General features: G+C 43.7%; 1 protein-coding gene across 1 annotated transcript in view; it reads left to right on the forward strand.

Annotated features, from left to right (window-relative positions):
• Nucleotides 1–23,547, forward strand: part of LOC133449533 (E3 ubiquitin-protein ligase RNF123) — a 113,988-nt gene that overhangs the window by 22,462 nt on the left and 67,979 nt on the right. Inside the window, exons 24-32 of the mRNA XM_061728697.1 lie at nt 1,162–1,245; nt 3,654–3,761; nt 3,857–4,034; nt 6,900–6,974; nt 13,441–13,528; nt 14,925–15,012; nt 15,550–15,634; nt 16,563–16,589; nt 17,488–17,627. Coding sequence (XP_061584681.1) covers nt 1,162–1,245; nt 3,654–3,761; nt 3,857–4,034; nt 6,900–6,974; nt 13,441–13,528; nt 14,925–15,012; nt 15,550–15,634; nt 16,563–16,589; nt 17,488–17,627 — 873 coding nt within the window. The remainder of the gene's footprint in view (nt 1–1,161; nt 1,246–3,653; nt 3,762–3,856; nt 4,035–6,899; nt 6,975–13,440; nt 13,529–14,924; nt 15,013–15,549; nt 15,635–16,562; nt 16,590–17,487; nt 17,628–23,547) is intronic.

A 23,547-nucleotide genomic window follows, 5' to 3' on the forward strand; every position in this document is an offset into this window, starting at 1 on the left:
AAAAAAGTTGAAATTTCGAGAAAGTCAAAATGTCAAGATTAATGTTGAAGTAAAATTTCGAGAAAAAAGTTGAAATGTCGAGAAAAAAGTCGAAATGTCGAGATTAAAAAGGAACGGAAAAAGGAAGAAAAAAAGGGGGAAAAAAGAAGAAGAAAAGAGGGAAAAAAAAGGAAAAAAAGGTCAAACATTTTTGAAAAAGCTCCAGGGAGCCACTAGGGCTGTGCTAAAGAGCCTCTCTAGAGCCGCGGGTTGCCGACCCCTGTTCTAGACCGACCCCAATCATTAACACAAGGATTTCTTTAGCTCTTTGATCACCACAGTGAATCCTTCTGCCTCCATGTGGTCAGAAGTGGTATTGCTACATGGAGTGGTCGTTCTGTAAACAGGAAACATCTCTCTCCTAACAGAAAGTCTCTCTCCTAACAGAAAGTCTCTCTCCTAACATTTGCCAACAAGCCTGTTTTTTATGGAGTCTGTACACTGCAGAGATCAGTTCATTAAGGGCCGCTGATAAACTAACTGTAGGTGGGTTTTAACATCGTCCGGGTGGATCTCGGCTACAGGGAATGAAAACCCATTTGTGTCCTGCTCTCTGATGATTGTCTCATCTTTCTGGTGTGACAGTAATCTCCGTACTGCAGCTCTTCTTCACAGCTCTGCCTTTTGACCTCGTCATTAGTGCTGGACCTGCTTCCTCAACTCAACTCAAGCAATCGGCTGAAACCTTTATGGCCTCAATATGATACAGAAATGAGCAGTGTGACTTCAGATGTGCAGTTTGATTGGTCATCACAGACCGTAAACCAGACACTGCTGTTTTCAGTCCAGAGTGAGGCGGCAGGTTTCAGTTTGCAGGATACCAGAACAGCAGATAACTGTTGGAGTCATTCCAATGGTGATGGGAGTATAAACTTGGCCACAAATACACAGGAGAAGGTCACTCTTTGGGAACACTGAAGAGTATTTGTTGAGACTCCATGCGTGAATGATCTTGGTGAAATAATTTTGCACAAAAAGAAAGCAAATCTGTGTTTGGTAGATACATTCTATGTTGTAAAAATGCTTCTTGGGAACAAATCTTACACTGTTGGAAAGCATGTTTTCATGCAAGGAGAAGGAGTCTGCAGCGTTTGGTTCTGATGCGTGTCTCGTCTCCTGCAGATGGTGGTGGTGGCGGACGATGTGCATGAGTATGCCGTGGCTCTGAAGGACACGGAGGAGAAGATCGCTCGATGCCCCGCCAGAGTAAGAGCTCACACCTCTGATCTGAGGTTTGGGGTGGATGTCCTCGGGTTTGCTGAGGACAACTCTCAGATCAACACATTTCCCTCTGCTCGTGTTAGTTTCTTTTAGGCCTGTGTTGAAAAAAATCGATTTTCCGATTCTAAATCTCTTCTCATATTAAAGGAGCTGGAGGCCGGATTGTGGCAGGATTTATGAAAAAAAATCCATATACATTTTAAGTTTTCTAGTAATAATGTCAGATGAAGCGTTCCAAACCCAAAAGAATGAGCCCTCTAGTGTATCTCTCCTTTGCCTTGAACAGGCTGTGTGCTGCAAAATGTGCTGCAATTCGGTCCCGAATTTCCCGCGCTGTCCTGCGGATGTGACGTCACATGACGCTGCATGTGCGTTCTCCCCGTTCTCCCGTGCCGGCTTCACTGTTGGCTGCAGTACCCCCAACGGCCGTCGTGGTGAAGGGTGGTGCTAGAGAGTTTCATTTCTTAAAAGGAGCCTCAAGCTCCTTTAATTCCTAAAAATCGATTTTCATGTCTAAAGATCGTTTTTTTTTTTGTTTTTTTTCTCTCCCATTTTCGCCAGGTGAACTTTAATCCCAGTAGTCGGACACACAGTTTGTCATGACACTTCTGAAAAATGCCAGGTGCTTCATGGCAACATGTGTGCGCGGTGACAGAATAAATTAGATAAGCTAAAATGATTTGTTTACTGCATGAACTGTTGCAATTTCTTTCTTTTTTGCACTTTAAATGGATATTGAAAGGCCTGTTTGAGTCATTTATTTCTTAGTTATTTCACAATAATTATTGTGAAATTATTATTTTACTAGTTATTTTACAGTCATATAATTCAGGCAACAGCTCAAAAAACATTTTAAATAACACTAAGCCAAATCAATATCGGATCGAATCATTATAATCGATTCTGAATCTTAAGAATTGGAATCGAATTGATTCTTGACATTTGAATTGATACCCAGCCCTAGTTTCTTTAACTGAATGTTCTGCTGCTCATTTTTGTAATTGACAAACCAGGACGTCCAAATGGGAGCTGCCTGGATTAATAGTACGCTACTTTGGTACAGAGGGGTCTTTGGTCCAACAAATGGGCCAATGGCATCATTCCTGTATTGTTTCAGTTCTGTTGAGCCTGAATGGACGATGCAGGGACGGTCTCCACCCTACTAACATAACTTGACTAAGATCGTAACGTGTAGGGATCAAAAGTAACGCAAAGTGCTTTACATAATAAAATCAACATTTAACATAGAAAAACCTACACACTCATGGTTAAAAACACACATCCTCACTTTAATACCCACACAGCACACATACCCCTCCCCACATAGACATTAACACATCATCACAAACATCATAAAAATAAAAGAAAACATCCAGCATATAAGCATATAATAAAATAATTGAAAAATAAGTAGTTCAAATAATAACAATAAATTAAACCACACTAATAAAATGAATAAAATTCAGTTATAAGCTAAACTAAAAAGGAAGGTCTTGAGTCTCTTTTTAAAAATGTCAACAGTCTCTGCGGCCCTGAGGTTTTCTGGTCGGCTGTTCCACAGGTGAGGACCGTAGTAGTGGAACGAGTTCAAAAGTCTTCGTTCTAACTTTAGGAACCATTAAAAGGCCGGTACCAGAGGAGCTCAGGGTCCGTGAAAGCTCATCATTTAAAAGCAGATCAGATAAATAAGAAGGCCCGAGACCCTTAAGACATTTATATACTAATAAAAGAACCTTAAAATCAATCCTGAAGCGCACAGGGAGCCGGTGCAGTGATTTTAAGACTGGTGTAATGTGGTTCTGCCCTCTGGTCCTCGTCAGCACACTTGAATTCTGTAGTAGTTGTAAACTTGAAGTACTCTTTTTAGGAAGACCAGAGCGCAGGGCATTACAGTAGTCTATTCTACTAGAAATAAAAGCATCAACACCTCTGTGCTGGCAAGAGAGAGAAATGGACGGACTCTGGCAATGTTTTTAAGATGATAAAATCCTGTCTTTGTGAAACCAAATCCAGCTCGGAGTCAAAAAGGACCCAGATTCCTCACACATTTAGAAGATTTAAAATATTGCAGTTTTGTTAAAATGCTCTCTCTCTTGTTTTCAGGACTGATGATTAAGACTTCAGCTTTGTCCTGGTTAAGCTGTAAGAAGTTATTTAAAGAATAACAAACAGCTTCCTTTTCTACAGGCCAACTCTGAATGAAGTCTATTTCATCATCATCAATCATGTTTCAGTGGAAAACGATGCTCCATTCTTGATACCGCCTGAAGTAACATGGATTTGTGAACGTTCCATCATTAAGTTGTCACTTCTGATGATGATGATGGTTCCTGGTTCTAATAATATAATAATTCAGTACCAAAGCAGATTTAGATGCTTGTTGTTTGTTTCAGCGTGCAGACATCCTGGACGAGCTCCAGAAGAGTCAGAAGGTTTTTGCTGAGAAGCTGAACCACCTGAGCCGGAGACTGGCCTGGATCAACGCCACCATCTACGCCAAGGTGATCACCCGCTCCGCTCAGCCGTCCTCTGCAGCGTTGCTCCTCTCCTGATGCCTCTCCTGCTCACTTCACCTCTCTGATGTGTGTCTGCGCAGGAGAAAATGCTGGATGTGTACTGGCTGCTGTGCGTCTGCATTCGCACCATCGAACACGCCGACCACACGGGTTCGCTGTTTGCCTTCACACCGGAGTTCTACCTCAATGTGGCCATGAACGCGTACAGCGCCCTCAAGAACTACTTCAGCCCTTCCAACAGCATGGAGGAGCTGCCAGGTGAAACCCCCCATCCCGACAGCCCGAAGGCTGAGGGTTTCTGATAACCAGAACCTTACATTAGTCATGAGATCACGTACTGTACAACAGGCTCACTGGGCTCCGACTGGTTCACAAACAGGGAGGCAGTAGAGCTTTTCATAGAGGTCGAAGCAGGATTCTGCTGGGAGGTTTTTTTTACTTGTAAAAGTCCAGAGTGATGTGGGACTTCAAGCCCATTGAACTGTTCATGGTGATGCATTAATCTGTTGCACTTTAAGTCGGCTAGATTTGTAAATCTAGTCGAGCGAACAAAAGAAACCTGTCCGGCTCACAAAGGCTGCCTCTAGTGCACTACGTAGTGCACTGCGTCCATTGTCTGTATGTATGATGAGGGAACTATGAAGTGAGCTCATCAGGAGAGTGGACTTACAGACTGTTATTTTGTCAGTTGTACCACTCCTCAGGATGCATTATGGTTTACATTCACTACGTTTACATGCAGTCAAAATTCAAGTTATTGCTAATATTCCGGTTACTGAAACATTGGGAATATTCTGTTTCCATGCGTGAGCAAACAGGGTTATCCCACATGGTAATTAATCATTCGGGATATCCCGATCAAACCAGCGACGCACGGAGAACGTGATGACGCAATTAGCGTAATTTTCGCTTCTTCTTCCTGTATCCAAATTCAAAACAAATGCTGCTTTGCACAACTTTTCGTTCACCTTGTAAATCTGGCTATCCCGGTAATTTCTACCGTCTACAAATGCCAAAATGTTCATATCCTTCATTACATTTATGAAGTGATTAGTCTTCTCCTGGTTTTGCGTTTCTCCGTGTTTATAAGAACTTCCTGGACTCAAAAGACCAAGATTCCTTGCGAAAAGAACATGAGCAGAAAACAAATTCCTGTTCCTTTTGATGGGGAAATCCTGTTAGGCGTTTACATGACCCAATATTCAGGTTAGAAAAGGAGTAACCCAGGGGTCATACTGGGTTTTTAAAAACCGGAATATGAGCAAATTCCAGTTATTCAAAGGGGTTATTGGTGTTTACATGGCCGTGCAAAACCGGGTTATTGCTAATATTCCGGTTTTAAAAGGGTTATTGACTGCATGTAAATGCATAGAGTGAATATTCTGAACAGTACAATGATTCTAGCCACTAAATGACGATGGTGCTACGTAAGCTGTGTCCCAATTCAGGGGCTGCTTCCTTCTGAGGACGCGGTCTTCGTAGGCCACGCCTTCGAAGACTTCGAAGAAGGCCGTACCGAAGGCTGGACGGACGCTAGTGAAATGAGACGGTCTAGCCTGTGGGGGATTTCCTGATTGCGTCACCAGCTGTTCCCGCCCTTGTCATACGTCACTAAACAAAGTAGAAAGAAAGAAAGATAGACAGAAAGAAAGAAAGAAAACACGATAGAAAAGAAAGAAAGAACCAAAAAAAAAAAAAGAAATGGAGCCAGAAGTTTTGTTTTTGTTTTTTTTTTGTTTTTCATTTTGTTGGAAGAGGAAGAGAGGCGTGTAAAGTATAATTTTAGTATAATTTTAAAAGTATAATTTTCTCCGCTTCTCCCGCTTCCCTGTCCGTTTGGTAAGAAAACCATTTGAGATTATGGAAAAAAAACAATCACAGAGCTATACTCCTTATTGTTAAATATTTTTCTGACTGTGCGCAATGAATCTTGGGATATGGTGGGCTGCGGAGGATACAACCGATGGATCCTTCAAACAGCGGGAAAAGAAGGCTGCATTTGAAGGAGCCTTCGAAATGGGACAGCCTTTGGCGCGCCGCTGTGACTTAATCGGCCTTCAAATCCAGCCCACGAAGGACGCAGCCCCTGAATTGGGACCAGCCTGTAGTTTGCTACATAGTGCTCTATATAGTAAGTAAAGGTTGATTTGTCCCCATTGCCCCAGCCATTAAGAATTACAATCCAGTTACCTTGTAAACTTCCATTACTGCAGGTCTGGGGTCAAACCTGAGATACTGGAAATGAAACACGGGCGATCTCACTTCTGGTCCTTTCAGCCATGTTGTCTCTATCACAGTGACGACCTCGGCTGGACCACTGGCCGGACACGGCCTTATCTCAGCCTTATCTCAGCCTTATCTCAGCCCCGTGGCCGTTTCTGGCGGTTGTTGTTGCGGGGCCACTCCTGGTAATGGAGACGAGCATCAATGATTTATGCTGGTGAAACTACTCCAGATGCCGCTAATGGAGGCAGCCCATAGTGCTGGTTTCAAGTCCCGGAATGTCCACGTTTGTTTCAGGAGGAGCATCTCATGTAGAATCTTATACCAAATCAATATTCTGGACATGATGATCTACTGTGTTAGAGATTTGTTTAGAAAGGGGGAGGTAGAGTTTCATAAGAAAATAAAAGTTGAGCAGATTTTCTAGATAAAGTGTTATGAACTTCCTGAACTCGCTGACTAGACTTGATCAGGTTGCAGCTCTGCAGACTAAACAGATTGTGACTTTGAAAAGTTTCGCTGCACAAATTGTGTATATCTCAATCATCGTTTTAGATCTTCCAAGAGAAGCACTAACATTTTCTTATTTTGGAAGCTACAAAAGAAGATGGATCATTTTATTTCTCCACACTTACTGAGGTTGATCCATAGAGTGTATAAAAAGAACTGGACAAACTTCTGCTTTGCTAATCTTTGTCTCAGAAACCTTCTAGGCAAACCCAAAACTGGTCACAACATCCAGTTGGTACAATTAACAGCAAAGCAAAGCCATATTATCTTTAAAACAAGAATGATTATTCTCCGTTAGCTCTCTATTAAAGGCTCAGAAGTCAGGAAGTCAGCGTTAAATGCTAAGTTGCTAAAGTGATGACAGTTTGCCGCATTTTCTTTCACTCCCAGGCTACGAAGAAACCCTGACTCAGCTCGCTGCCATTCTTGCAAAGCACTTTGCAGACCCACGCATCGTTGGAACAGGTAACACACACCTGAGACCCACATTCATATGTTAGAATTCAACGACCCCAATCCCCAGAACAGTTTTTCAGGGGGAAAGTGTGAATCCTTTGACTGACAATTGTTGTCATTGTGGTTCTTGCTACTCTTCTTCAAAGAATAACAAACAAAGGAAGTTGTTGACACTGCATGTGCATCAGGTAACAAAAAAGGCTTAACAAAATGTGATGTACTGTATTCTCATACTCAACTGTTAGCACATTCAATGCTAAAATGCTAGCTCTCAATACTAAAAACCTGTCTGGTAAATAATAAAAAGTTGTTGAAAGTAGGGCTGGGGATCAATTCAAATGTCAAGTATCGATTCTGATTCTTAAGATTCAGAATCAATAATCACATTTTGATTCGATTCAATTTGATCCAATATCGATTTGGGTTAGTGTTATTAAAACTGTGTCTGTTTTTCATGACCGACTGGTACATGTTTATTAACAGTCGGACAGACGTTTGCGAGGCGCCATCACGTAGTTTTGGTCCGTGACTTGAATTAGCCGCCTCGTTTTCAACTACAGAATACGGACGTATATCTTCGCAAATTACCCCTGCAATCGCCTCGGTTATTTTAAGCAATACGTGTAGATTGGCTTGTAGTTGTGGAATTTGCTTGAGTTGAATCTGTTGCGGTCCGGGGGATGGTTTGGACAGGAGATCTCCGTGATGTCGCAACATACGGTTCCTGAGATTGGTTGTACTAGCGCAATATTTTACGTCCGTTTGCCATGCCTTGGAAATGGCTTTGCTTTTGTCCAGCTCACCTTCCTTGCCGTCGTTTCTGAACCCCAAATGGCACCAGATAGGAGATTTAAGCCTCTCAGGAGTTTTCAAAACCAGCGCTTTGTTGATGTAAATTACGTGACTACTGGGATTTAAAAAAAAAACAAAAAAAAAACAACAACAATCTTTAGACATACGAATAGATTTTTAGGAATTAATATGAGAATCTATTTAGAATCAGAAAGTCGACCGGACCGTAAGGTATGGTTTCATATTTAAGCTCAGAAATCTGTTTTTGTTGCCCTGCAGGATGGGAGGGGCGGAAGTAATTATGAACAATTGTTGAAATGTATTACAGGTATACTTTAAAGTAGAAAATATTCAGTTTCAAGATGTATGAAACGTATTAATCAGAACATGTTTTTAACAAACTAAATGAACAACAAACAACCGACAACCGGAACACACCGAATAGGTGGCGTGTGAGTGCTCGTGGGTAAACCTACTGTTTCTCTCGGTCCTGTTGAAATCATTAGATTCATAGTTTATTATTATTATTAATATGATTGCGTCCCTTCTATTTGCATTATTATGATAATAATAATGAAATTCCTAGATCTTTTGTACTATTCTACCTGTAGTGATGTCAGACCTGAAGTGGATAGCAGCCGGCTGTCTTGAGCAGCCACTGGTTGTCCTGTTTGCTTATCATTCCTTATTCATGGGGGTAATTTATTCTCTGCTGAGCCACATGAACCCAGCTTGAGCTGCTGACACGTCAGACATCTCTGTCCTCCCCGAGCAGCTTCATGCCAGCCGCGTGGGACCACTAATCGGGATGAACCCTAGATCCGTGAAATATCCCATTACTGTGGCTGAACAGACAAACATTAAAATGCCATTTGCAGCGAAGAACAGGTTCACTAATGTAGTCTTTTTAACATAAATCTAACATGTCACTGAAAGTTTGCTTTGTACGAAATTAATGTGACTCAGCAAAATGTAAAATCTAATGTATACTTTTAGAGTGTTGTATTTGGTTTCCAGCAGCAGGTGCTGCAGGATTCTCTGATGACGGGAGTTGCTCTCTCCTCCTGTGGCTGCAATTCTCACATCCATGTCAGCCAAACCTTTCTTCATTTCAGCAATGCTGAATCCTGCTATTTCTCAGCTTGAGGAGCGCGCTGCCACACTTATCACTTATGGCACCCAACTTCCAGCTTCGTTATACCACAGCAACACATCTGATACAATAGCAATTTAAGCCGAGGCAGTAGGCAGCTCCCACCGGCAGTAGTAACATTAGGTATGTGGCATTATGAGTCATTATTGATCCCGCAACCTTCAGTTTTGCTATTAATTTTTAATATCCAATGCTACGCTACAGCCATACATGTACTCGCATAAAACCATTCATACACAATAAACCCACATCCCTGCTCTGAATACCAGAAAAGCAAGAAACAACAGCACCCACGATGCACACTACACTACACTACACTACACTATTTTGTTTAATGACTTACATTGCAGGAAATGCCACCAAATAAATTATTTATTTTCCAGTAGACAGGAGTGCCTCGAGCTCACGGTCGATCGTAATTATTTTCTTTTAAATTGATGTTTTCACTCGCTTTTGCCATTTCCTGGTTTGCATGAGCGCTTTTATTTATTTATTTTTTTACTGATGTTTTTACTCATATCTAGTTGAGGGAGGAGATGGGGAGGAGTGAAAACGTGCATGGATCTGGGCGTATGCGCAGTTTTGAATTTTTCTTTTTTGAACAAATGTATTTGGGTTGGCAGGATTTCTATGCAAGAATTTAAGATGAAACGACACAACTTTTGAACATGAAGCCCTTCAGGTCTTAGAAGGTTGACAAAAATAAATGTATAGATAACTTCAGTGAAAAAATATTGTTTTTCATATAATCTTAACAATTTTCATCTTTCATCTTTCATCTTATTTGTCTAATCTAATCCTCCTCGTCCACTTTGTTTCCTCAACTCCTCAGCTTGTATCCCTGGTGGGGCTAAGACACAAGAAAAAGAGTAGAAGAGACGCTTACAAGAAAAAAGATGCTTTTTTTTTTTTAATATGTTTTTATACGTAACAAAAACCACAGGATTCAAAGAGGTGGGGTAATGTTTGGATGATGTTAATGAGTGTGACATTAAAAAATGGCCCACAGAAATAAAACATTGCATTCATTAAAATGAATCAACTAATTTAAACATAAAAAAATCACTTCATACATTTCAGGGTTTCCTTGATTTTAATGCGTAATATTTAGTCACACGACACTTTACACAGAAGGCTTATTGTACAGAAATGGAGAGTAGATGTCACAAATGTGTCTCTCAGAACCATTAACGGCTGCACTTATGTGTGAAATTAACAGCATTAGTGTGTCCTCATCTTCCTCGGGCGCTTCAGACTCCTCTTCAGGTCCAACAGCTTTGATCGTGTCACCTTCAGCACGTCACCTTCACATTCCCGCAGAGGCTGCATTTTCATGTTCTTCTGAAAATTAAAATGATTATTCTGGTTATAATTCCTGCGACATATTCCTGACTGAAGCTATAGCTGAAACCTTGTCTTTACTCAGGAGTAAAGAGGGAAAGTGTTGCAGTGTTTTATCTGTTGTTGATGATTCCCTGCAGACTTTCAGCTCATTCGACTAAACAGCGCAGCTATTAACATAATTAATTTGAATTGGTAAACCTGGTCCCGCTTTTCAATTTCAGCAACAGCTGATGACTCCAGCAGAAAGTGTCCTGTTATGTTTGCTGTCGGTGGTGGTTGTTCATCTGCTCCGACATGTTTCCCACTAATCAACCCAAACCTGCCATCAATCACTTTCCTCTTACTTCCCTGAAAGGGACGCACTTTCTGGGCTCATCAAAGTTCTGCTGCAGTGTTTCTGAGGAATGAGATAAAAGCAGGACCTCATTTATGAGCTGTTTCAAATGCCTGCAGACGCAGGGATGTCGTATATTTTAGTGGTGACGGGTAAAGTGGTGTATGAAGGTGAACTTAAGAGCCTTTAACAAACCTCTAAGAACCTGCAACTGGACGGAACTTAAGTTTATAAACAGGAGTCATTTAATTTGTTCAGAGCAATAAAAAGTCATCTGCAAAGTGACTACCCCCCTCTATTAATCCTGTTTGCCGTGAAGGAGTCCCATTATTTATCTGAGAAAAATCAAGCCAAAAATAAAATCCTAAGTTCCCCCTTTATTGCTTCCAAAGGATTTGAGAGGGCCAGTGGCAGCAGGTGGCGTTAATCATCAGTCCTTGATTAACTGATCACCAGCAGGTGTGCTAGTCTCCCAATGGCTTCATTATCTGTTGGAGGGAAAACTATGTATTAGGGCTGCAGCTATCAAATATATTAGTAATCGAGTATTCTACTGAAAATTCCATTGATTAATTGAGTAATCGGATAAAAAATATTTTTTTTGTTAAAGAGCAATTATAAATACTACGGAAGAGTATTAGGGCCAGGCAGGAGAAAAATAAATTAAATAATATTTTAGAGGAGGAAGATTTTTTTTTATCATTATGCACTTCGAGAAAAATGTCGAGATAAAAGTCGAAATGTTGAGAAAAAAGGCGAAATTTTGACTTTATTCTTGAAATTGTATTTCAACATTAATCTCCACATTTCGACTTTTTTCTCGACATTTCGACTTTTTTCTCGACATTTTGACTTTTTTTTTCCGAAATTGTACTTCGACATTAAGTGCACAATAAAAAAAAAATCTTCCGCCTCTAAAATATTTTTTCTCCTACATGGCCCTAATACGCTTCCGTAAAATATACATAACATGTTAGATGTTAATTGACATCACTAAGACTAAATTATATAATACAGTAGGTTCATGGCTGTGCATTTAAAAACCCTGAACTTACACCAGTTGACCAAATTCACTGCCTTCACTCAAAAAACTAAGGATCTTACCAAGAAAATGTCTTATTTCTAACCTAAAAATGCCATTACACCTGATAACACACATCACTTAAAAGGTTAGGTGTTTTTCCCACGTGTTTCAATTGAACTTTCATTTGTGTCAAGCAAATTTGAAGTTTTAGTTAAGTTTTAAGTTAAAGTCTTGATAAGATTTTGAGTTTTGGCAGTGTTGAAAATATAATTCTGAGACCTGCTGTATTGGAGCACATTAGGCACCAGCGCTACTTGATGTTTTATCCATCAATGAATACAGAGATAAAACTGAAAACTACCCAGTTTATTTCCACTTTATTACGTTTTTACAGATTAAATGCGTTAGCCACGCATCGACAGTAGTCATTATTAATAACGTTATGTTAGCAAGGTACCGTAACGTTAATCTCATTAATTAGCGCTACATTAACTTAATTTTACCGCGTCTCGGGTGACGGTCCTCCGCTCTGGGAGTAAACAGGGTGTTGGTGGAGATGCTGCAGCATTGAGGACGTACTGTTGTGGTATCAAGCTCTGTCTTAAGGCTGAATTATGCTTCTGCGTCACACCAACGCAGAGCACACGCCGCAGCCGTGACGCCGTGCTGAACCCTTCGGACTTCTCCGTCACTCCATTTTGTCGCGGTGCAGTACCCCCCGTGGCCACTAGTTAGCGATCTTTTTCTGAATGGTTTATCCGACTTTTTCCGGTCACAGTAAATCAAAGAAATAAGGACAACTATTCTGCAAAAAACCAAAACAAAAAAAATCACATATAAACGAAGAAAAGAGCCCTGGAAGTTCACTACTGATTCAAACCGGAAACCGGAAATGCTTCGCTTTCAAACGAACCAATCACAGCCCTCTCGGTCTGCGTGTGGTCTGCGTCTCCTCGACGCGTAGTTACAATTTTCGGGAGGTGCACGTCAGTGATGGCGCAGGTGACGGCGTGTCCTCTGCGTCGATCCAAACCACACGCCGTAGGCACGGCGTCATTTTGACGCAGAAGCATAATTCAGCCTTTACAGTGAAGATGCCGGCGAAATACCTGCTTTGAGCTGGAAAAATTAAACGATTCCTCGAGGCAGAGAAAATTCCTCGATCATTTTTTGTAATCGAATTATTCAAGAAATCGTTTCAGCCCTGCTATGTATCGAGTTGCTAATCACGACCAGTTAATCAAAACATTTATGGCTTTTTAATTTCAGTATAAGGATTTCTCTGTGAAGTGAGCGTTTATTAGCACATTAGCTTTCTCGTCAAAGCAAAATGGAGGAAACCGTCCAAGAGGTGTCTATAAAGGCAGACATTCAGTAACTTTGCCGTCTGGAGTATTCAGGGGACGTTAACACAATGCCAAGAAGGGAAGCTGTCAGCAGTTGTGAGAGAAGAGCGTTTAGGAAGTTTTAGAAGGCTATAAAACTATTCAATGATCTACAATGAAAAAGATTATTCACAAGTGGAAAACTTTTTAAGACGGGTGTCAAGAGTGAGCATTCCAGCAGATTTATGCCCAAAAACCCCAAGAGCTTCATCTCAGAGCTCGGGGGCCTTGCTGTGTATGTTAAACTCCATGACAGCATGAGTAGAGGAAGGCTCAACAAGTAATTTCACGAGGTTGCCGGGAAAAAGCTTCTTCTGTCTTAAAATAAATGAAAATATATATAACCAGCGAAGGCATGACTGAGGTTTGCAAAACTGCACCTGAACAGATCACTGAAGACTTCCCTGATGGGATTCCTTCATAAAATCCTTCTCTGTTTTCAGATATCAAGGACTCTCTGATGCAGGCGCTGGCCAGCTACGTCTGCTACCCACAATCCCTCAGGGCAGTCGAGAGGATCCCAGACGAACAGTGAGTCTTTAGCTTTATTCCTGGGTTGGTTAGAAACAATATGTCTCCAAAAACACAGTTCATCCAAAAACCCTCACAGTTTGTCACAGGTTATGAACTTCTCACCGTTAGGCTTCCTGCACAATGCATTCTGGGTCAGTGATGTTATTTGTTTAAGAACCTTCATTGTGTGGTTAAAAGACTTTTATGTACACGTATACAGTAAATCAAGTAAATAGAACTTAACAACCTCTTGTGCAACCACCCACACATTTTTGAAGCGTGGTTTTAAAGCCTCTTCTACGTCTAACTAGACGGCACCATGTTGGTAAGAACTGACGCCGCTGTTTTCAAGTTAATCCAAAAATGGGCAAATTGATAAAACAAGCAGGCCGACTGGAACATGCCGGCCTAAGTTCACTGACTGGAAGTTACCTTTTTTTACCTTTGCTGACTTAGCTATTGGTAACCCACGATGCTAATGTTATCTTACATTAATGTGATCGAATCCGTCTGTACGCTTATAAAATACAATATGGAAACAACATCCAAAACAAGTGCTGCCAGACTTGAAACGATGACTAGCGGGGTTCCACTGGGGTCTGCTGACCTGTGCTAGGTGGGCGGGACAGGGGTGACCACATGCCCAGATCACTGCTGGTCAGTCGCTTGCTGGGCCAGTCCAGGAGAGGCAGGCAAGGCAGAGCAAGATCCGTTACCATTAGGCGCACCGGGTTATAAGGCCCATGATAAAACATATAAAGCGGAACAAAACAGTCTGGTTTATCCAATTTATTCACAATATCTCAGAATATCGTTCAGTTATAACTTAAACAGAAAAATAAAATCATATTTTAAATCATTGATCTTCCACTAATCCTCAAATAAAAAGTGTAGGAGGTAAGTGCCGTACTACATCCTGTTCTCTGATTGGTTCAGCGTTGCCATCAATAACAGACACCTGAAGTTAGTATGAGGTTGGAACAACGTTGTAGTCCAACATTTGATTATAATTGGATAATGATATAGATTTGAAAATTGGGTTTACCTAAAAACCTAATGTTGGCTTGACGTCTAATTACAGTAAGCATTTAAACAAATGTCTGAGTGCAGTGTACCACATTAAACTGGTTCGAGGTCAATAAGCACAACACAATTCATACATAAGGTGCCCTGGATTATAGGGCGTACTGCTTATTTTTGAGAAAAATGGAGGATTTTAAGTTGCGCCTTATATTGTGGAAAATACGGTAAACGCAGTTTACCGCAGTGGCTGTCGGTGGTAAAGCATTTTGAGGCACTGCCACTAATGCTTTACTGGATTTGGTTCCTGTGAAACCTCTAGAGTTCACCTGAGCAGAACCAGAATCAGAAACCCTCACCTGCAGGGATGAGCTGTGTTGATTTGTGTTGTCAGGCGGATGGCGATGATGAAGAACTTGCTGGCTCCATACGAGCAGAGACCCTGGGCTCAGACCAACTGGATCCTGGTCCGACTGTGGAGGGTGAGTGTACACGTGTTAGAAAGACGTTTGAAACCGATTTCTTTCAGGATTTTTCACCAGTTTAAATGTTGTTTTTTTAAACCCAAAAAAACTTATGTTGTAGTCCAATGTCTTGCCTTGTTTAAAGTTTGAATTATGTTTCTGTAATACATTAATCCTGAGTTACAGAGGTCCAAAGATGGCTTTGTTTTTCGTTGGTTTCAGTCAAATGTCATTATTTCCGATGGGACTTTTTTCCAGTTTCTAATCATAAACCTGGCCCAGTCTAACCGCTCTGCTCCTCACTATGCTGGTTATTGCTGTTGCTGCTATCTTTTGTTGGGGTTTTCCCAAAACGAGCCTTGAAACATGCCAATATTTTGTATTGACCTGGGAGATAAAGAAGAAATAATATGCTGAAGAAATCTTTGTTTGCTCGTTTATTTGTGGCCTTTGTGCAGACATCCTACCACAGATGTTTCAGTATTGCTAGCTCTCAGCTGGTTGGCTCCTCCTTTCCTCTCTTTCTCTAACTGCTGTCTCCTTCCCGTCTGTCAGGGCTGTGGTTTCGGCTACAGGTACACGCGTCTACCTCACCTGCTGAAGACTAAACCCGAGGATGCCAACCTGCCCAGCCTGCAGAGTACGTTTGATCTGCTGACTGTTCTCGCTGTATGCACACGTGCTGCCCTGATCCTTTCCTGGCATTTAGCTCAGCTGAGGAAGATGTTTTTGCCACAACTCCCTCCATCTGCTTTTATCTCAGGGGAACACTCATTTGTTTCAGATCGTCTTCAACTCTCGGCTTCTGTTGTCCTTAAGTTTATATCAATAAACTGAGGCCGTAATGGTTTTTACTGCAGCTCTGTTGGAATAGTTTGTTGTGAATGAGGCCGTGAGAGGTGAATCTGAAGTTGTTGAGGAAGGTTCTGCAGGTCATAGAGGAAATGCTCCATTCTCAGGCAGCAGAACAGATCAAAACTTACATAGACTCTTGTGTTTTTATGGTTGTGATTGTTTCTGCAGCATCGGCCCAGATGTCACTGCTGGATCTCAGACTTCGTATATGCAGCTGCAGTTAAAAATGAACACAACAAAGTTCAGGGGGACAGTAGTTTGTCTTCAGGACTGCTGCTGCAGCTCTTTGGTGATTTATTTTCTACCAGCAACGAACAGATGGAGCTAACAACCGTGATTGCAGTGTTCTCTGGTTGGTCACCATGATCACATTTCTTCACCAGTGGCTCGTCAGGCCGTTGCATTGTTTCTTTAATAAGTGCTTGGGGTTATGCTCTGGGTCCCTAAAGCATCTAAAGACAATTTGCATTGTAATATATGCTATATAAATTAAAAGCAATTAAACAACAAATTGGTTCAAAGTTAGGATCTGGCTTTGAACCAAATCCAACACCCCTTTGGCAGAAAAGGCAAAGACGGTCCGGCTTCATCTATTTTGTGTCTACATCGATATCTTCTTTGTTTTCTTCTTTTTTTCCACCTGAAAAAAGAGTGAGTTTGTGCTGTCCTGCATGCTAACTGACCTCCATCTTCTCCATCTGCATGCCATTCAGGAGATCTGTCCATTGCTAGTTTCCAAAGTAAGTCTTTCTTTCTTTTTCTCACTCTTCTGTTTGGTCTGATCCATCTGTGCTATCTGTAGTGCTTCCTGCTCGGAGGTTTCAGTTCAAGTCAGCTAACAACGGATCAATAGTTCAGATCTTCAGCTGTCACTTCTGATATCTGTTGTTTCATTTGCTCTTGTTTTTTTCCTCTCAGCTTCTTTTTTCATCTGATCAGTTTTATTTGTTGAAAAACAACCCAGAAAACACAAGTATATCTGGACCCGCGAAGGCAATGGATGAAACTTTACCAGATATGGCAGACATGCAAAGAATGTCGAGGCTTGGCCCTTTTACAGCATTATGGTCAATACTTTTTGATACGAGTTAACATTTCAAGCAACTCAAGTCAGATGATCACTATGATCTTCTTTCAGTGTTTGCCAAATTTGCTAAAATTTCCTCCACTGGGCGCCTAGTTGAAGATGATCAGCTGTGAGGCGACATAACTGCAAATCTGGTTTTGATTGGACGGGTTGTCCTATCAGAGTTCTATACCAACTTTTCATTAACATGGTCTGTAAAAAGTGTACGAATCGGCCTCAGCCTGTGTTGCTATTCTGCCAGTATCGGTTTTTGATTGTCGCAACATTTCTCAAGATGGAAGTTGAAGCCTGAAAGGACCCATGTGGGGAGATAAGTTTTGATATGTTCCAGTCTGTACAGTTCTTTACATAAACCAAACTTAAAATCCTATTATAGCGCCAGCTCAGAGGCTTGTTGGCTCCGTATGCCTCAGTCTGGACAGGTACCGGTGTTTTTGTTCGTGCTCCGACCGAGGAGAAATCCTCTTCTATGGCCCTCCTTCTCAGTCCAGTCTGGTTTTTCTCATCGTGCTTCCTCTCCCGCCCCACCCTCTGTTCTCTGATTTGTCCAGAGCCGTGTCCGTCATTGCTGCTGCAGAGACACATGGCAGCCCTGCTGACCACGGACAAAGACATGGCTGCCTCTTTTCTCAACAGCGTCCTGAACCAGCTCAACTGGGCCTTCTCTGAGTTCATCGGCATGATACAGGAGGTAAGAGCTCCAAGGGTTCCTGTTTTTATTGTCTTTCTTCATTTACGTCCCTGCTTTTCCAGACTGGTGCACAGGAACAATTGCTTCTCTGAGACCGTTGGTGATGTAGAGTAAGAGGTACCCGAGGACGGAGTCCTGAGGTTCTGCACAGAGACTTGAGTTCCAACTAACTTTTTTTTGTTTTTTTTGTTTTTTGTTTTAAAGAAAAACAAAACTAAAATTAAAGCTGAAGGCAGCGATTTACGGGCCCTCGTGTGTGCAATTTTCACCAATAGGTCAAGGACTCAAAACTAAGTCCGATTACACCACCCACGACTCTTTACGTCAAACCATTCAAAAGTTATGGCAGAAAATAGGATCTATCAAATATTGACCAATCAGCTACTAGTATCACTTCCTGTTTAACATTGAAGTTTGACGCGGCGCCAGGGCAACGCCATTTCACGAAAACTCACGGTTTTGATAATTTTTCATCGTTAACAGTCTGTGTGATAAAATCCCTAGGACTAGTTTGTTCAAATATGATGTGTGACAATGGCGAACAATCAGTCATTTGGTTCAAGATGGCCGACTTCCTGTTGGTGTTAGGGTATTGGTCCAGAGACTTTTTGGTGCGTCTTGACATGTTGTACATGTGTAGCGAATTTCGTTTTTCTATGTCAATCTGGGGCGACGGGCTCGATTGTATAATTTTCTAGGGGGCGCTACAGAGCCATTAGGCCACGCCCATTAATGCAAACCATTAAATATCAAATTTTTCGCCAGGCCTGGCTTGCGTGCAAAATTTGGTGACTTTTGGGGCACGTTTAGGGGGGCAAAAAGGCCCTCCTTTCATTGGAACAAAGAAAAAAAAAAAAAAAAGAAAATAAAATTCCTACAGACACAATAGGGCCTTCGCACTGTCAGTGCTCAGGCCCTAATTAAATAATGAGCAGCATCAGAACTGGACATGAACGACAACTGGAACTGATTCCAGATTTCATATACAGCACATCTTTGAAGATGTGCGTGAAGATATAGAGAATGAGCCTGAGCCAGTTTAGAGGAAGTTAATTCTTCCTGAAGAAGAGGACAAGTGACCAGAAGGCTCTGATGTTGCAAGACACTCCAGGATAATTAGAAAAGAAAAACCTTTGATGGAATCCTCATGGTTTCACTGGAGATGTAATCTCATTTTCAAAGCAGTAACTTGATAAGTAACATAACATTATCAGGGAGTGGACAGTAGTCTGAGCTTCAGAGAAGTGGTGATGGGGGAGAGGGCAGCAGCAACCTGCAGCTCCTGATCACATCCTCTAGTGAGATGCAGAGGATCCAGATTGTATAACACACTTCTGTGACGTCTGAAGATGTTTTGATGCTAATTGTGGAAGCTCCGACGGACGCCATCTTGGAGCAGCTAACTCTCCGAACCCTCTCTGGTTCAGGGTAACAAGTCTGAATGAACAGGCCTGGGAGCTCAGCCGCGTTAGTTCGAGTTACATGTAGCCATTTTAGCTTGGTTGCTTATGCCACCCCAAGTTGCAAACTAATGCTACTTACTCATTCTGGTCAGATCTATTCAAAGATTCTCATTTCCGATTTCACCACAGAAAATGCACCTGAAAGAAGTGCTGCCAGAGCTGAAATTAAACCTATATGATAGTTGGCTTGTGGCCCCTGTTAGTCAGCATGGAAGGATTCTGTAATACGAGGTGAAGATCTCTCGGCTCCAGCACCAGCTGCTCCTAAAGGTTGCTGATGAGCTAGAGGCCGTGCAGCTGGTGACCTCTGGTTAACCTTGGCCAGCAGCTCCAACAGATGGTGAAGATAGTTGCTGCTTTGCTGAGCTATGACCCCAGACCCGTCCAGCCCAACCCACAACTTTTACCAACAGAAACAACACATGAAACAAGGATGAAAGGACAGAGTTGATGATGGAAGAAAATGTAAGCTAACGTTAGTTAGCATGCACAGGTTAGCTTAAGCTAATGATCGTCCAACATAGAGTTGGTCATGGTCGTCTGTTAGACTAATTGATTATATCCACTAGCCATAACTAATGACTAGGGGTGTAACAATATATCGTGCCACAAAATTTCGCGATACAAAAACGTCACGATACGTGTCGTGGAGGTGACAAACTGTATCGCAATATTGGGTTATTAATATTTTTTTTTATTTATTTTTATTTTTTTTAACCTTGTCTGCACACATATTATTAATATTAATCTATTGTGTTGACTAGTAATGCGCATCCGACCGCGCGTGCGGGCCGCGCCTCGACCCGCGGACCAAAATCTTCCTCCGCTCAGAAGAAAGTAGTACCTTTTTGCGGTCCCGATCACGGGACTCTTGCAGGGTTTTGAGCTCTGAACTTTTACTTATGTAAGGCTTGTGTAGAGTTAAGCCTTACCTTATTAAATTAAACCTTTTTGGGGTCGTGAGTAGGATAAACACGGGGACAACTTCTGCTGAGTTCCAGTGTACTTTAATGTCCCTCAACAGTGTAGGATTTTAGAACATCAACACAGCACCTAGTGCTGTATCACTCCGCCCAATCTAAAACAGACTAATCACTACAGATAAACTGACTAGTGTCATTATAGTCCCTGATTTACATCAGAATATAAAGAATATATTTATAAAATAATGAACCCTGAATTACCAAAATAACCTTCTTTTTTTTTTTTTTTTTTTTACCTTGTCTGCACACATATTATTGATTGATACCATGACGGTAGAAACCAAAAGTGTATATATGTGCATTATTACTATATGTAATATACATATATATACGCACACATATGCGTACACATACATAAATATACACATACAAACCCAGTGTTTTTTTTTTGTTTTTTTTTTTTTTTTGGGGGGGGAGGGGGTGGGGGGGGGGGGTGACGACATCCACTGCCAATCCAGGAAGCAGGAACACACGGAGACACACGTCAAGCACTGGAAATCTGCAACAAAAAACCACAAACAAAGCACGAAACCGGCACGGAGCCAACCAAAACACGAACAGCAATCGACCTAAATCTTGAGATCTGATCGCAGTCTGAGCTAAGCTATCGCTACCGCTACCTAAACCCAAAAACTAGAGAGCCAGCATGCAGGTGAACAAGCCAGTGTGTATGTCTATGTGTGTGTGTGTGTATGTATATGATCATGCGTGTGTGTGTGTGTGTGTGTGTGTGTGTGTGTGTGTGTGTGTGTGTGTGTGTGTGTGTGCATGTGACTAAATGACTATGTGTGTGTGTGTGTGTGTGTGTGTGTGTGTGTGTGTGTGTGTGTGTGTGTGTGTGTGTGTGTGTGTGTGTGTGTGTGTGTGTGTGTGTGTGTGTGTGTGTGTGTGTGTGTGTGTGTGTGTGTGTGTGTAATAAACCAAACAAAGCTCCACCTGAAGTGTATCTATAGTGGGGGAGGGGGGGGAGCGACCCCGCCACCCGCGAGACCAGAGGCCGACAAGGAAGAGCCCGGAACCCAGGCCACCGGCAAACCCCACAGAGGGGAGAAGTAGGAGGGAGGCAACCCACCGCCTGCGAGGCCCCCCCCCCGCCCGGCGGCGGCCGAGGGGGCCCGCGGGCGGGGCCCCCACGGCGCGGAAAGAAGCAGCCAGGGATCCCGCGGCGGCGGACCGCGACCCAGGCAATCCCCGGCCACCCGGTCCGGGCCGGACACGCGGCCAGGAGGCCCTCACCCTTCAGGCCAACGACCCCCACCCGGCAGGGGGCCAGCCTGCCCGGAGAGACAGAGCCGCCCCGGCCGCCGACGCGGGCAGGCGCACCCGTCCCCCACGAAAGTGGCCCTCCAAGACCAGAGGGGCGCCCCGCCGTAGAGGCAGCGGGGGGGACCGGAGACGGGCCCGGAGAGAGGGAACCCCCCAACAAGGCGACACCCGCGCAGGCCCGACAACGGAGGGCCCCAGACCCAGGAATCCCATTCATTCATCCATTCACCTATCCGATACCTATACTAATAATAATATAATATACTATACATAATAATAATAATAATAATAATACTAATAATAATAATAATAATAATAATAATAACCATCTTTGTATAATATAATATTGATAAATTATTAAGTTTTTGATGTCCTGCCAATGGAGGCTCAAATCCTCCATGGCAGGACCCTTCCATACCGCATTCTCACCGACACAGACATACAATCACGCACCGTTTCCCCCTCCCCGGGGGGGTCCAGCACCGCCAGAAGGCACCCCAGGCTGCACGGCGGGCCCCGCCAGGCCCGGGTAACCCGACCCACCCGTCCGAGGCCCAGGCCGGTGAGGGAACGCGGGTGATGTGGGACCCCCTCCCGCCCCTTGTGTTGAGTGCATGTGATTAATGCCATAAAAACAGGGAGGAGGGAGGGCCAAGTATCGATTGACACCGACCCCCCCCCCTCCCGAACTACGTGTCCTTGTCAAGTGTATTTATAAAGTGTTGAATGTGCAGTGTCTAATTTGCTGTTAAAACCGTGAGGCGGGGAGTGCCGGGCCACGCGGGACAGTGCCCCCCACGACCCGGACCCCCCGCCTTTCGCCTATGTGCGTATGAATCGTGTAGGGGGGGCAAGAGGGGGAGCGGAGGCCGAAGCCAGGAGGCAGGACCAGCAAAGCTGGCCCTGATAAGACACCCGCGTCCCCCCACCGGCCATCCAGTAGACTGGGGCCGGCCCCCCGAGTCGGGCCAGGGCCCCACCGTACCTCCACGGGCGCCCCCGGAGCCGCCGGAGCCCCCAGACGGAGGGGGAAACGGTCCAACATCCTCCCATTCATACTGACAACATAAGACATAGATACCTGGGAATGGCGCCACCCCGCCGCCGCGCCCGCCCGTGCACCCCCCGGTCAGGGGAGGCCCGATCTCCGGACCCGGCCCCACCCCCCCCCCCGAGGCCACCCCGGCGGACACCCCAAGGGTCACGGAGTCCCGAAATCCGCAGGGGCACTTGGCCCCCGCCCAGCGACGGAGGACCAAGGCAGCAATGCCCCCCCAGCGCAGACAGCCACCCCCCACCCAGGCAGGACCGGGCCCTCCGGGTGGGACCCCCACGTCCACGGCCCAGCCCCCCCCAGGAGGCCCGGAGACGCCCAAGCCACCGCCCCCCGCCCGAGCCCTCCCCAGCCACCCCCCCCACCGCCATGAGGTACCCCCCCCCACAGGCCCCCAAGGCCCCCACCGGCCAGGGACAGGACCCCGCGGCCCCACCCACCGCCCCCCAGGGGCCACCAGAGGCCCGCGCCCCAGACCCCCCAAGCCGACCCCCAACCCCAAGGGCTACGAGATCACCCCCCCCCCGCCCCCACTAGGTAACGAGGCCAATAATCGGGGACCACAGAGAGTGCAATTCAGCCGAGTGTTGTTCAGTGGAGGCAGACATTATCTCACTACTAATATGATCTGATAAAAGATTCCTAAAATGGTTAATACATAAACTGGATTTTTGTTTCCAATTTACTAGAATGGTTTTCTTTGCGATACATAAGGCAGTGAGAACACGGTGTGTCCAATTAGGATCTATTTGAGTGTCTCCCAGGTGACCTAATATACACACCGTGGGGCACACTGGGATTCTGTGGTCGATCCATGTGGATAAATCCTCACAAATCTCCTTCCAGAACCTCTGTACCGGTGTACAGAACCATAAAGCATGCATATAATTATCTGGGGTGTTCTCTGTGCACTGTGAACAGATATTAGAGGTGACAAAGCCCATCTGGAACATCCTTTGTCCAGTATAATGTATTCTATGAAGAACTTTATACTGTATAAGTTGTAAGTTTGGGTTTTTAGTCATAGTAAACGTATTTAAGCATATTTGTGACCAAGAAAGCTGGTCGGTATTCAGAGAGAGATCCGCCTCCCACTTGGAGATCGGGAGAGAGACTGACTCGTCCAGTTTAGACACTAACCTGTAAAGTTTTGA

Source organism: Cololabis saira, chromosome 8 (assembly GCF_033807715.1).
Source record: "Cololabis saira isolate AMF1-May2022 chromosome 8, fColSai1.1, whole genome shotgun sequence".
Lineage (NCBI taxonomy): Eukaryota > Metazoa > Chordata > Actinopteri > Beloniformes > Belonidae > Cololabis > Cololabis saira.